The following is a 15,086-nucleotide window of genomic DNA, read 5'->3' as shown; positions in this document are numbered from 1 at the left end:
GGCCTGCAGGCATACACACAGACAGAATATTGTATACATAATAAATAAATAAATCTTTTTTTTTTTAAAGATTTATTTATTTATTATGTATACAACAAACGTTCCTTCCATGTATGCTTGCATGCCAGAAGAGGGGACCAGATCTCATAGATGGCTGTGAGCCACCATGTGGTTGCTAGGAATTGAACTTAGGACCTCTGGAAGAGCAGTCCCCAGTTTTTTGGTTTTTTGGTTTTTAATGGCAAAGGTTCTTGTGTTTGTGGTGTTTCTATTTACATAAATGTGGAGGTGGAGGACAACTTGGAGAAGTTGGTTCTCTCTTTCTACCATGTGTTCCCTGGAATCAAACTCAGCTCATTGCAACAATGTTTTTATTATATCAAGTGACTTGATCAGTACCCACAGGTCAGTTTATACAAATTAAATACTCGAGCTTTTCACTGTTGCTATCTTGATTGTTTTATAATTTAACATTATTTGAATTAATATTTTATTAAGCAGTTTTAGCATATGACAGTTTATTTCCAAGTGACTTAAAAATAGGCTTTATTAAAGACTATTAATTTGGGTTTTAGCATCTCCTTATCAGTCTGACCCTACTAAATAGGCACTGTACAGTATCAGAGAATGGAATTAATGTCAACTATTCTATTTGTAGCATGAGGCCAATTTCATGGTTTCTAAATGCTTCTAAGTTGCTAATATTCTGTTGATTCTCTTTATTGACTACACTAAAAAGATGATCAGTTCTTTTAAAAATGGAATTCCCTAGTTATGGAAAGTAATGCATATTTTCAGCTTAATAGAATTTAGATTGCTCTTGGGAAATGGAGGCAGGAAGGTCAGGAACTCAATATCATTCTCTGCTAAATAGTGAGTTCCAAGTAATCCTAGGCTACATGAGACTCTTGTCTCAGCAAAACAAAATAAAAAAATGTGGGCCTGAGAGATGGCTCAGTGTTTAAGATCACTTGTTGCTTGTCCGGAGGACCCAGGTTTGATTTCTAGCATCCACATTTTGACTCAGTCACCCATAACCCCAATTTGAGGGGATCCAACAGGGTACATACACATGTGTGCAGGCAAAAACATTCATGCACATAAAAGTAAATAAATTAAAAAAATTAGAAAAGACCCCAAAACACAATAAGAAAATTAACAATGGAATAGGGTGGGATAGAAGAAGAGAATCCTAAACTCTCATGAGACTGAAAGTAAAATGAATATTCATTTATTTAGTGGTTTGAGACAGGATCTTTTCATAGCCCTAGCTGGCCTTGAGTTCATGATGATAGTTTTTCTGTCTCTGAAATGCTGGGATTACAGCTAAGTTCCAGGACAGTCAGGGCTACACAAAGAAATCCTGTTTTAAAAAACAAAATCAAGACTTGGGGGCTGGAGAGATGGCTCAGTGGTTAAGAGCATTGCCTGCTCTTCCAAAGGTCCTGAGTTCAATTCCCGGCAACCACATGGTGGCTCACAACCATCTGGAATGAGGTCTGGTTCCCTTTTCTGGCCTGCAGACATACACACAGACAGAATATTGTATACATAATAAATAAATAAATATTTAAAAAAAATAAAAAACCAAAATCTTTCTGAGTATAAAACTTTTCCTCCTCCCCTAACACACACTCTCTCACAGGGTTTTACTATGTAGCTCTCTCTGGCTGTCCTGTAACTCACTCTGTAGAACAGGCTGACCTTGAACTCAGATCTGTCTGCCTGTGTCCTCAGTGCTGGGGTTAAGGCGTTCATCACTACACCTTGCTAAATTTAGTTTGTGTTTCATCTTGTATCAGGATGGTACCTGGACTATCTGCAGCATGTCAGGGAGCTTCCTTTCTGTCTAATCTGCCATCTCTTAGTAATGAACTGCCGGCTTTGATGTGCTCACAGTTCCTCCTGGAGCTTTGTTCATATTTTTGTCTGGGATTGTTCATTTTCTTTTTCTTTTCTGTTGCAGGTTGCCAGAGTAGTTCTGTCTGATTCGCCACAGTTCTCTGAAGGAAAAGACATAAGATTGGAGGAGCTGATTGACACTCTAATTTCTAATCCTTTCTTGACTAGGAAACAAATTCCCCGAACTCCAGAAAACTTGAGTAAGTTATGCTTTCTTTTGTTTTTTGAGACAGGGTTTCTCTGTAGCTTTTGAAGCCTGTCCTGGGACTAGCTCTCGTAGACCAGGCTGGCCTCAAACTCACAGAGATCCGCCTGCCTCTGCCTCCCGAGTGCTGGGATTAAAGGCCTGTGCCACCACCGTCTGGCGTATGCTTTCTGTCCCATTTTCCCTTCCTAAGATATTGCCACTGCCTGACTAATGACCTGACAGTTCTTTGGAAACAGTCTATAACTGTTTCTGTATTTTTTGTTTTGTTGGCAATGACTTTTATTCTGATATGATGAAATTTTATTGAAGTATTCAGTGTGATCACTCATGTTTATACAACAATTGTTCATCAGTAATCTTTTGTGACTTCAGTGTACCTACACAGAAGCATAATCAGTCTTGGTATTAGGGTTTTGTTTTAATGTGTTACTTGAATATTTTTCTACAAAATATTTTAGTTTGTTACTTGAAAAAAAATTCTGGGGCCAGTTGAGCCATCTCTTACATAGTAGAAGGAGAGAATGAACCCCTGGAAGTTGTGCTCTGACTCACACCTGCATCATAGCATGCACACACATGTGCACACACATACACTGTCTACATAAATAAATGTGCTTAGTGGGTACGGGGATTATGTTTTTTAGTCAGCAGTCATATGCAACCATCACACTGCTTACATAGATTTTTACCCTTTGGCAAAATAATTATGACTTCAAATGTTTCCCCCTAATACGTACAGTCGGATAGGCAGACGTCTGATACATATTTCTTTATTTAACCAGTGTAGATCGTTTGGGTTAAATGATTAAGACAGTTTCCTCTTTGCTGATATAATTCATATTGAAGTGAAACAGCCTAGGCTGGTGTTCTTCAGATGACAGCCAGTGAAGTGGATGGGGTCCTCAGTGTTTTGTTTTGCTATTTTAAAGTTATATTTAACACAGCCTTGCTAATTTGTTGATACATTGTTTATAGCCATTTCCATGCTACAATGGAAGATTTGAGTTGTGGGAGATCAAATAGTCAACAAAGTCTAAAATACTAATATCTAATCCTTTATCAAAAAAGGTAATTCCGGGCTGGAGAGATGGCTCAGAGGTTAAGAGCACTGACTGCTCTTCCAGAAGCCCTGAGTTCAATTCCCAGCAACCACATGGTGGCTCATAGCCATCTATAATGAGATCTGGTGTCTGCTTCCGGTATTCAGGCATACATGGAAGGAATGTTGTATACATAACAAACAAATAAATAAATAAATAAAACCAAAAAAGGTAATTCCTCCCACTTCTGGTTTGGATGGACAAGAAAATAAATTTTTCATGTATGTAATTACATGTATCGCCTAGAGGTGTTAAGTGTATTTTAGGAACAGCTGTTATTGTGTGCACTGACTTGACTTTGGGCATTTGGAGGTGAAGGTTTGTCATCATGCCAGCATGTGTATGGAACTTGGACTGAGGCAGTAGCTTTATTTTCAGCACTAGATTGAAGGCTTTCATTGCATGTGTTTGGGAATATGTAAATAGTAAATTATGTTTTTTTCACCACATTTATTAGTAACTGAAATTAGGAGCTCATGGAGAAAAGCTGTTGAAACTGAAGATGACGGAAGTTCAGATGCGATTCTAAAAGCTAGAGGAGTGTCTCCAGAGTCTTTGATGGCACTGAAGAATCAGAGGGAACTAAGCATGGCTATTTTTTCTTCCGATTTTGATCAGTCCTATTTGCCTGAAGAAAAAGCTGTTCCAGATCAGCTCAAAAGTGTGCCTCAAAAACCTTTGGTGACAAATCAGATCAGTGAACCCCCAACACAAGACGAGTCAGACTTGATAAATAAGAAAATGATTTGTGACCAAGAGTTAGAGTGTGCAGCCACCAGACTTTCAGAAACCGGACAAATGGCGGCATTCTCCCTTGCTGTGGGCAGTGGGATAGATGTGATCGGTAAAAGAGAAGAGGACTCTGGACTGTTGGAGTACTCACAAGCTTCCTGTAGTGAGCCTTCCACACGTAAAACTCCGTCATGGGACCCTTTGCAGAGGCTCAGTGGTTTTGGAATATTACATGAAACTCTTCCAGAAGAAGCTGGCCACCTAAGTTTTAATAGCTCTACTAGTTCAGAGACCAGTTTTAGACTGGATCCAAGTAGTTGTGTGTGCTCTGATGTTTTTCCAGATGATGTTGGAAAAAGACAAGCTCCTCCAGAAGTTGATTCCAGTTTTCAGGCTATTCTTAGTAGTTATGAGGCTTTGAAGAAATCCCTTAACAAAATAAAGAAAGAATCTCACCTGTCTAATCCCAAGCTTGAACAACACAAAGTAGAATTGAGCCCTGTAGCCAAAGACCTCCAAGTGGATGATACCCATACTTTTTTGGGCACTCAGGATTTGCTTACTGACTACACAAAGCCACCTTTCCACATGTCCCTTGATGAAAGAATACAGTCTGTATCACCACTAACTAAAGTTTCTCTGGTGGAGCAAAAATTGAGGACTACGTTACCAGGTAGTCTCAGGGAATTCCTTCCTAACTTAAAAGGTAAGAGTTACCCAGACCTGTGCATACACCCTTGGTGAACCATTCTCTCAACTTTTTTTTCCTTTCTAAGCCAGAGTAGCATCGTACCTCTGGCTAACTCAGATTCACTGTATAGTTCAAGTTCAAATTTACCAAGTAGCCCAGGCTATTTCTAATTTCTTCCTGTTCACTTACCTTTTCATAAGTATAGTACAAAGTGAATGTTGCATGATCATGGTTGGTAATATAAATAAAATCTTTATACCTTCATCTAGGGTAAGAGGAGTGATCCCTTGCTTTATGGGTACTTTCAGAATCCCTATGATTATATATATCTATGGAGAGAGACAGACATATCTATCTTTCTAAATATAATCATAGTGCCTGGGTAGGCAGAGTTCTACCTGTAACAATAAGTTATTGAAGCCAAGTGGTCAGCACATTTTATTAATCATAATTCTCCTATTTTCATGTCTTAAAAGTTGTATAATAAAGAATTAAGGTCTGGAGAAATGGCTCAGAAGTTGAGAACACTGACTGCTCTTTCAGAGGATCTGTAATGAGATCTGGTGTCCTCTTCTGGCCTGCAGGCAGAAATGCAGACAGAACACTGTATACATATAAATAAATCTTTAAAAGAAAAATAAAGAATTAAGATTCTATTTTAATATTTTAGAACAAATACAGACCTTGTTATACTGATTCCTGGCTTATCACTTTGATTTTCCCATAATAATTAAACATTGGGTTTTTGAAAAGTATTCTTGGAGAATTTTGGAGAAAAAGCATTTCAGTAGAAATGGTAATTTTATTTTTTATTTATTAGTGAGTCTTGCACAAAGTGAGCCTTCTCGAAATCAAGAAATTTGCTACTACTTAGAATTGTTTCTACTTTTCTTTGTAATGTTTATTTTCCTCCTTTAAAAAATCAATTTTACAGAAGAAGAAATCTCAAGAGCCTTGAAGCAAGAGAATCTCTGATTTGACAAGATGAAGCAATTTCCAGTTAATTTAGCTGTGATGCACTTAAACTGAAGCCTTGTCATTCAACCGCAGCTCATCTAGAGACACACATTGGAAGTGTAATACTCTTTTTCCAAGGTCAAAGGAGTTATGGATGCACTTTTGGCTTCTTGTAATGTCTTTAGGCGTTTAGGTCTTTTTTAAATAAATATATGAGGTTGTAATATGACATATTTAGATAGTTTGTGAAATTGTAAACAGGCTTAATGAATTCCAAGTATACGATCCTGCAGCCTGATGTTGATGGATAAAACACATCTGATAAGACAAGACAGAATGAATTGTGAAAAGGGGAAAGGTAGAAGATGACTGGACATTTAAAGAACACTGTCAAACTGTATTATTTCGTCTACATAGATTGAGAATTTAATCCTAGTTTATATTTAACAAAAATATGAATGAAAAATCAACAAATCTGTTTTACTCTTGTCTATGGGTGATATGGGGTGTTTGGGGGGAAAACAACAAGTTTTATGTTACTGATCAGAATCTATTAAAGTTCCCTAATGCCTACTGAATATCCAAAAATAATTTGAGAAAAATGAACATGGATTTAAGTAATTGTGACATTTGTACACTTTGCCTTATTGTCAGGGCTTCTGGCCCAGAAATGGGTTTGTTTGTAACGTCCAAGGAATGAATACGTGCGCCTGAATAAGCGTGAGCAGAAGAGGCACTGAAAAGTTAATTTCTCCTTCAGTTCCTTGTATTGTCTCAGCTTGTAACTATTTAAATCTTGTCCACAAGTCCTCTAGGATACGAGAGAGGAGAAAGGTCGAGGAAAGAGTACTGGAAGTAGATGGGCTGAGTGTCAGAGGGACCGTGCAAGAGCTCCTTCATGGCAGTGGAAAGGAAAGAGGACAGGTGCTGGGTTTCACGAACACAGGAAAGCAGGGACCGTAGGGAAAGCCATTCAGTTGTCTGCTTTACAGACAACCTAGTATCCAGATTCTGAGTAGCGTATTAGTTAAGAGGAGCATCTTGTCTTGTCAGAGCCAAAGCTGAGTGTTAAATGTGCATGCTTATTTAACCTTCATAATTGAGGTAGTAGGTGTACCTAGCCTGCTGGTATTGAAGCTAGGGAGGTAAAGGCTAGAGTGGAATGCAGGGACCAACTGCACCAGGATCATCTGAGATAGGTCCTAGAAATCTCAGATATGCTTCCCTGGTAATTTATGAGTTCTGAAGGAGACTCCTGAATAGCGGGGGCCTTCCTCCTGGACTCTAGCTTAAGCACAAACCACACCCAAACATCTGTTTTCATAGAGAGATCCTTTATTAAGTGGGGAAGTTAAAGTGGCTGCTTTCTGATTCAGGCAGGAAACAGCAGCAAATGACCTTGCAGAGGCAAGTTTTAAAGAGGAGGAAAAGGGGAGGTCTATGTTAGAGTGGGCTAGGATGCGGTGGTAAAGGAGGTAGGGTATGAGGGAGAAGGAAGAGAACAAGGGAAAGGGGGTTGGAAGGAGTGTTTGTCCCTTTGGAGACATAAAGAGGTGAAAGACAGACATGGTGGATAAGCATGTGGCGGTTTATAAAGTTAAGGTGGGGGAACCTGTGTTAGGATGAGGTATTTAATTTTAGTTGGGCATGTTAATTAGGTGAACCAAATGGGAGTTCTGATTGCTGGACCTTGGTAGTAGTCAGCCTGAGGAGGAGGAAGTAGCCAAATAAGGAAATAAACCATGGTGGCTAGCTTTAGGAATGTAAACTGTTTTTAGCAAGGCAGAGGGAATGGGAGTGCCAAATGTTGAATGGGCTTGTGTCTCAACAGTTTTCTGCTAAGAGGTTATGATTCATATTAGCCCTGGGATACCTTTAAGAAACAGTATGCTATTGTATGTATATTGCTCTAGGAGCCCTTCATTATGAGAGTCAAAAGACCAAATATCTGGATATATTTTACTTAGGAGTCACTGAAATTTACCTATGGTCTGCTGAGTGTTCCCGACATGCTTATTTCCATTTTAGCACCATGAACAAAATCTTTAATTTAGTTTTCCCAAACTGATTATAACAGTGCTTTTGGCATCTTTCTATCCTGTATCTCCTGAAGTTCCCTTTGATGATAATAAGGAATTACTTTATTAGAAGCCCCTTGATGATTTATTGTAATTCTAGAATAGGTTTCTAATTTAAAGACAACTCTACTTAGAGTCCTCTTTTTTCTTCCCCTGGGATCTTTTGGGGTACTTCCCTTGCTCTTCTAGCTCACCTCAGTTCTTTAATTATTTTGACTTGAAAAATTTAATAACCTTTAATCATACCAGTTATTTTTTAAATTCTCTTTCCATGTGTGTGGATGTTTGCCTGCATGTCTGTCTGTGTACCGCTTTAGTGTCTTGTCCCCAGGGAGGCCTGCATCGGAAGTCAGATCCCCTGGGACTCGAGTTACAGGTGGTATTAGCTTCCACGTAAGTGCTAGGACTTGAACTTGAATCTCCAGAATAAACATTTCTCTAGTCAGTTATAGTTCCTTTTAAAGCTCAAAACAGCATTAAATCCTCTAATTAATAAACACTTTTGAGCTGGGTATGGTGGTAAATGCTTTTAATCCTTTAGCACTTGGGAGGCAGGGACAGGCAGATCTACAGGCCAGCCAAGTCTACAGAGCGAGTTTCAGGACAGCCGGGGCTACACAGAGACACCCTGTCTCGATAAACCAAAACAAAAAAAAAAAACCCCTTCTAATCCCAGCACTCAGCAGGCAGAGGCAATCAGGTCTCTTGAGTCTAGTCTACATAGTTCCAGGACATCAGGGCTGCACAGTGAGATCCTTGTCTGGAAAACAAAGCTCAGAACTATCACATTTTCCACCTTGAAGTTTTAATTTGTCCTCCCCAAACCATGGTCTGAGCCTTTTTTGAAGTGTGTTGTGTTGTGAGGGGCTCTTGCTATTTTGTTCAGGTTCGTCTCATAGCAGTCTTCCTGCCTCAGCCTCCCAAGTGCTGGAACTACAGACGTTTGCCTAGCTTTCCCTTAGTATCTTCATTACACACTTCCCCCAAATTGTATGTGATCTCTGGTCACAATTTATATACAAACTTAGATACCTACCTTCGTAACCTATGTAGTTCTCTGTGGGGTATGCATATGCATACAAACACATAAACACATATCCCGTGGGTCACATTTCATTGGTACAGATACTTAAGTATTGGAATTTTGTGTGCCTCTATGACAGAATAAAAGAAGGGTAAATGAGTAGTTTTTTTCCCCCTTTGGTTACATGAGAGTATACCTTGTTTTCTTCACAGAGATTAAAAACTGCAAATGACTTCTACATTAAGTAAAACTTTAGATGCAAGTATGTCTCAATTATTATGGTGGAGGTGGGATCAAACCTACAAGCCCTGAGGATGCACTCCCAGCCCCTGAAAATTAAATGTTTGAAGAGGGCAAGCACGTAATGTTGCTGAGCATGAAAAATGTTACCAAGTGGGATAAAGAACAGTTTGAGACGTTAAAGAACACGTGGAGGGCAGGGATTAAGCTGAACAAAATATCCTAAACAGGAATTTGAAACCTTTACTTATTCTCAGCTATAAGGTATGACTTCTATTTTATCTGAGGTATAAACAGGAATTCCTGAGACCTGTATAAAAGAAACTATTTTTGTCCTAGTGCACTAAAAGAAAATGTGTTGAAGACATTTTGTTTAATGTGTGAAGACAGTATGAAGTTCAGTACCTGATTCTCTAAAGATCACCTTTTCCTTTATTCACTGAGAGCCTGCGAGCCCATGCTCTTAAGTGGAAACTGTCTGTGCCCTAAGAATTATTTATTAAATGTGTTCTACATACTACTACTGTCTAGAATAAACATTCAGTGTTATGCCACCTGTCTGGAATTCTCTTTATTAACACACCACTGATTTACCACATATAAAAGTACAACTTGGTCAAAATAATTTGAAAGGCTCAGTGATACAGGTAAGAGTATTTTGTTACTGGCATTTCCTCCCTAGAATCTACATTTACTACAACAGGTTTTTGTTGTTTTTTTGTTTGTTTGAGGAAGGGTCTTTCTATGTAGTCCAGACTGGCCTGGAACTCCCTGTGTAGACCAGGGTGGCTAAGTGAGTTATTGGTCCTGCTTGCCTCTAAGTGCTGGGATTATATAAGGTGGTGACACCATGCCCAGTTTCCACCATAAATTTAGTAGGTAGGGAACCTGTCATCACACCTACTGCTAGTGTTTAGTGAATAAGGTAAAAAGCTTAGAAACTTTAAAGCCCTATCACTTACATGTACTGCCTCATTTGTAAAATGAAAAGTTCCAGGTTGATCGGAAGTCTCTGCTCTAAGAGACTAAACACAGCCTTTAAGCTATTACTAGAACTGGCGTGGGGCAGTTTATATTGTTTTTACCACACCATATATGGCCAATGCATATTAAGAACCTGGGAATCCTCACAAAGTAAGTGATTTGCTGGTCAGTATCATTTAATTTCCAGATAAGTACAAATGGCAAAATACTAATTCTGGGTCCTTGGTTTCTTCAGTTTGTAAATTTGGAATTACTTGAAGGAATAATCTGTACCTAAAATGATAGGAATGGTTTTATTTTTCCTTTAAGGTAAGACTATAACCCAGACTGTGCTTAAATTTATGATCATCCTACCTTAGCCTCCTGAATTCTGGGATTACAGGGAATGAGCTGATTAGCAAAAGCTAGGTTTTTTTGTTCTTTAAAACAACTTTCCTTCAATGGTAGTAGAGGGGTCTAATAGGAAGGTTTGGACAGGAAGAATGCTGCTATGTCTCACCTTAAGGTCATATCATGTATTAGTGATAGAAGTAACCATCTCTCAGGTTGTTAGGATAAATTAAAAACATGGCATTGAAAGGCTTCAAGCTTAGCCAGATGTCACATGCTATAATAGGAATGAATGGCTCAGTGGTCAAAACTAACAAGGTGCACTATTCTGGATGCTTCCTCCGTTAAACTTTTGGCAGTCCTTATTGGGCCCACAAACAAGGGAAAAGGCACAGTGAAATCATGTCCAACTTCAAAGTAAAGGGTCAGAACTGGGATTTGAATCCAGGGCTTCATCTGCTAGACAAGTACTTTACCGTTGAGCTCTATCCCTAGCCTGAATATGGGTTGGGGGGGGGGTCTCGTGTTTTCTCTAACTAGTCTCAAACTTGATGACCTTGAACTTGCAATCCTGCCTTCACCTGGGATTATAGGCATGCACCACTACCCCGTTTTTATGCGCTGCTGCTGTCTGGACCCAGGATATTGTGCATTGCTAGCCAAGTCATATACCAGTTGAACTACATTATATAAATACCTTTAATACAATTTTTAATTAAAAATTTTTTTTATGTGTATGGCTGTTCTGTGCCTGGTGATGGCAGAGGTCAGAATATGGTGTTGGATTCCCTAGAAGTGGAGTTAGAGATGGATGTCAGCTGCCATTTGGGTGCTCAGAGTCCTGCGAATTGAACCCAGGTATTCTGGAAGAGCAGACAGTGCTCTTAACCACTCCAGTCCCACAGCTACAGCTGCTACAAAGCACTGCCAGAGTGATGGAGGCCCAACTAGGAAAACGGGGTTTGCCAGCTAAACAATACTTGTGGATAATCAGAATCTTTACTATTAAGGACCTTCAAATTATTTCAAACAACATTTTAAATTGCTAACAATAAATGTTTATTCATGATTGAAACCGATGACTTAGAAATACATTTTAATATCTTGCTGATAAAATAGTAACATCCCACCTTTGTAATCTGATAATACAGAAGATAACTACTTTAATATTCTTATCTATTATAACCAGGTAACCAGAACACGCACACAAATCCCCTACGTTAGTGTTACACCACACCAACTTTTCATAAAGGCCGTCTTGAAGCTCTACTGGGTAGCTGAGTAAATAGCGTCCAATGCAAAGAATAGGGAAGATATGGGATCCTAAGCACACGTTTCAAAGCTCACTTTTAAGCACACGACATGAATATCAAAAACGGGATGCAAAGAAAAGAAAGGTAATTCAGCATTTTACTAAAGAGCATTTGGCATTACTCAACGCATGAGGAGGCTGTGCTTGGGGCCATCTACTCTCTCTAGCTTCTCAAAGTGTTTCCTGGCATTACGAATGTTGATCAGAGTAGCTGCGGAAGGGATGGATGGGTCGGACATGACCACCATCACATACGTGTTTGACGTGAAGATGTCGATGAAGGCAGCGAAGTTAGAATTCCTCACTTCCATGCTCTGGAAAGAAGCGGCCAATTTACTGCAGCTTAGCTTGAACTGCTTGATGATGTTGCTGATCTTCTCAAAGCGGTGCACATCACGCTGTTCTTTGCACTGGTAGTGGGAAATCACCAAGAACGTAGCTCTCTCGAACAGCAGAACTTCGTCAGCCTCAATAATCTGGGCAAAATTCCTGAGGTTCATCTCCAGCTGCTGAACGTTGGGGATCAGCTGATAGACGATGCTGGACCAGGCTTTGTAGAGCGTCTCATCCCAGATGGACGTTCGAAAACAAGCGCACTCCAGCGGGCGAGACAAACGCCTCAGGTCTTCCTCTCGCTCTTTAAAAATCAGGTCACGTTGATCTTCCTGAACCAGATCCATTTTGTGCACTAGGCAGAAGATTTTGGCGTCAGGTGAATTCTGGAGGATGGCTTCCAGACACGACTGGTAATAATGCATGTCTTTTTCCAGTTCGCGGCTCTCCACGTCAAACACGTAGATCAGAACCTCCACGTTACGGAAGATGTTGTCCCGCTGGCTGGTGAAGTAATTTTCCATAAAGGTGTCCTGGCCGCCACAGTCCCACAGGTTCAGCACCAGGTTCCCCAGGAATCGAACGTGGGAGTGCTCCACGTCGATGGTGGCACCCAGGCGCCTGGTGTCGCGCGCGATGTAATTCGCAAAGATGATCGACCTCATGCTGGTCTTCCCCGACCCGCTCTTCCCCATCAGCAGCACCTTTTTCTTCATGGCTGTATTTGGCATCACCTGCCGGCGTCGCCACGAACAGGGCCTGAGGCGCGGCCTAACGGCGGACCGACCGAGAACCGGGACGGCGGCTCCGGACGCTGGGCGACAGGCACCGCCGGACAGCGGGAGGCTGAGCGCGCGAGCTCCGGGCTGGAAAGACCGCCGCGAGGCGAGCGCTCAGGGAACAGCGCCGGAGGCAATGGCTACAGCTGCTGGAGCTAGCGAAAGCCGAGCAGTGATGCGCTCAGCTCCGGCCGGGCCGCCACCCACTTCCCGCCGGTGTCTCGCGAGAACTCCGAGTTCCTACCGCCACCCACTTCCGGCGGGGTCATCGCGAGAAAGCCGGCTGAGCCCTGCTAGTTCGTGCAGTTCGGAGAAACTGCTTCTTAAAGGCAATGTGGACGTAGTGGAGAGGGGACCCCACACCGGCGTTTGTTCTGTTTAGGTTGCACTGGGAGGGTTGCGGGAGGGATCGGGAGAGCCTGGGAGGGAAAGTGCTGCCCTCGCGTGGCCGAAAGTCCCATGGTCACCCCACAAGAGAGATGCTTTCAGACCTAAGCAGGCAGGTGGAGGAAAGGCCTAATTTGTCAGCCCACATAGGAACGACAAATGGAATCGGAGGCTGCGAGAAGCTAAGTAATTGCCCAGGACCGGGCCGTACCTTTACCAGAGACATCCCGACTTACTGGTTAGTCCCTTTTCTACTTCCAGACGAGCTCCTTGTTCGTATCTTATTTTCGCATACTCTCAGACTCGAGCATTTATAATCAGAATCCAGAATCTGAGGAGAGAGTGGTATGGAACACCATGCTTTAGCTATATTCCTCACGCTACCGTGAGGACAACCATTTTCATGTGAGGAGATCAAACCTTAGGAAGCTGGAGTCTGCAGGAATGACAGGGCTTGCTCCCTTCGCCACAGGTCACAGTGCCTCCCCCAAGCACAGGGCTCTGCTCTTCATCTTCAGGACAGATAACCAGTGACATGCAGTACATTCGGGATCACCAGGGCACTTCAGATTCCTAAGTTAGGACACTACAAACTTACTGTAAAGCCCTTTTCAGGCTGCATACTACACTGTACCAGTAAAGACATTCCCTCACCTGTTCAAAAATTGAATGTTGGGGCTGGAGACATGGCTCAGCAGTAAAGTGTACGCTCTGCTTTTGTAGAGGACCAGGGTTCAGATATGACACGCACTTTTGACCTCCGTGGTCTCTTGCACAGATATGGTGCACATAGACTCACATAGGCATGTGTATATACACACACTTCTCTTCCAGAGAACCTGGATTCGATTCCCAGAACCCGCCAAGGCTCCTTGAAACTGTAACTCCAGCCCCAGGGGATCTGATGCCCTCTTCCAAACTCTATGGCACTGCCTATACGTGGTGCACAGACATACATGTAGGCAAAACACCTATTCATATAAATGATATTTAATATACACACAAAATTAAAAAGTGATCATTTTTCCTTTATACATTAGTGTGTGTGTGTGTGTGTGTGTGTGTGTGTGTGTGTGTGTAAATAGGTGTCTTATTTAGGGTTGGCCATTCAGTATTCACTCACTCCCAATACCTGGACCAAGCATGAGTCTCTGCATTAACAGCTGCCCACTACAGAGAGAACCTTTTCTAGTCGAGGCCGAAGACAGCTCTAATTAATCTATGTTTATAAACATAAATATTTAGAAGAGAGTTTGACATATCCATTTATCAAGATAACAGTAGTAGGTTCCTCCAGTTTACAGTACCTGGCGTGGATTCTCTCCTTTGGAACAGGCTCCACATCCAATCCATTAAAGGTTGGTTACCCCCATAACCTTTGTGCTATAACTGCATATCTTGACTGGCAAAGTTGGTATTGCAGCATGCAAGGTTCATCACCGGGCACCTCTGATGACCTGTCATCCCCGGCAGCCTGCTTAGTACCCCCTGGCACTAGGAAATCTAGCCAGCAGGGAGGAAGGTTTTAGTTCCATTCCAGCTGGATGTCTTTATGTTCTGCAACCAAAATATATTCTGTCTTAAGCCACAGGGTCTCACTGTCTTGTTATGGTCAGTAGCCAAGAGGGATAGCAATAGCTTCTGTTGTTTTGGAGGCCTCTGGGGCCTTTTGGGCCCTGATCCTAGGTCTGGAACTGAGTCTTTGTTTATATAACCCACATCTTCTGGGGGAAGTATTCTCCACCCATGCTGGATACCAGTGGTCAAAGTTTATACACACACACACACACACACACACTTCTCACACATGTGTATGCGTGCATATGTGTGTGTGTGTGTGTGTGTGTGTGTATAAGGGTTTTCCTTACGTCCTTAGTTTTGCTTAACAAACTTCCCACCCCTTTCTTACCCTGTACCTCTACCTCATCACTGCTTAAATTTTTAACTTCCAGTATTTTCCCCTCTCTATTTTCTATTTTTTGTATGCTACTATACCCTCACTCATTAAGAACCCTCACCTTTTTTTTTT

At 41.4% G+C, this 15,086-nt stretch overlaps 2 protein-coding genes across 3 annotated transcripts in view; one reads left to right on the top strand and one right to left on the bottom strand.

Moving 5' to 3' along the window:
- The window catches only part of Haus6 (HAUS augmin like complex subunit 6), a 39,159-nt gene extending 29,677 nt beyond the window's left edge, over window positions 1-9,482 (top strand). For both annotated transcript variants that reach the window (XM_013348267.2, XM_026781902.1), the window contains 3 exons: window positions 1,967-2,102; window positions 3,668-4,648; window positions 5,568-9,482. In XM_013348267.2, coding sequence (XP_013203721.1) covers window positions 1,967-2,102; window positions 3,668-4,648; window positions 5,568-5,608 — 1,158 coding nt within the window. In that variant the 3' untranslated portion in view covers window positions 5,609-9,482. The remainder of the gene's footprint in view (window positions 1-1,966; window positions 2,103-3,667; window positions 4,649-5,567) is intronic.
- A 1,798-nt stretch (window positions 9,483-11,280) lies between these two features.
- Window positions 11,281-12,891, bottom strand: Rraga (Ras related GTP binding A). The gene has a single exon (XM_005352698.2). The coding sequence runs from the start codon at window positions 12,620-12,622 to the stop codon at window positions 11,681-11,683; it is 942 nt and encodes a 313-aa protein (XP_005352755.1). The 5' UTR covers window positions 12,623-12,891; the 3' UTR covers window positions 11,281-11,680.
- Between the last annotated feature and the right edge of the window lie 2,195 nt (window positions 12,892-15,086).

This window comes from Microtus ochrogaster, chromosome 10 (genome assembly GCF_000317375.1).
Source record: "Microtus ochrogaster isolate Prairie Vole_2 chromosome 10, MicOch1.0, whole genome shotgun sequence".
Lineage (NCBI taxonomy): Eukaryota > Metazoa > Chordata > Mammalia > Rodentia > Cricetidae > Microtus > Microtus ochrogaster.
Note: the sequence above shows the minus strand (reverse complement) of the source record. Positions and strands in the feature narration are given on the sequence as shown.

Coding starts and splice junctions, on each gene's coding strand:
- Rraga (XM_005352698.2), bottom strand. CDS start 12,622: ATGCCAAATACAGCCATGAAGAAAAAGGTGCTGCTGATGGGGAAGAGC.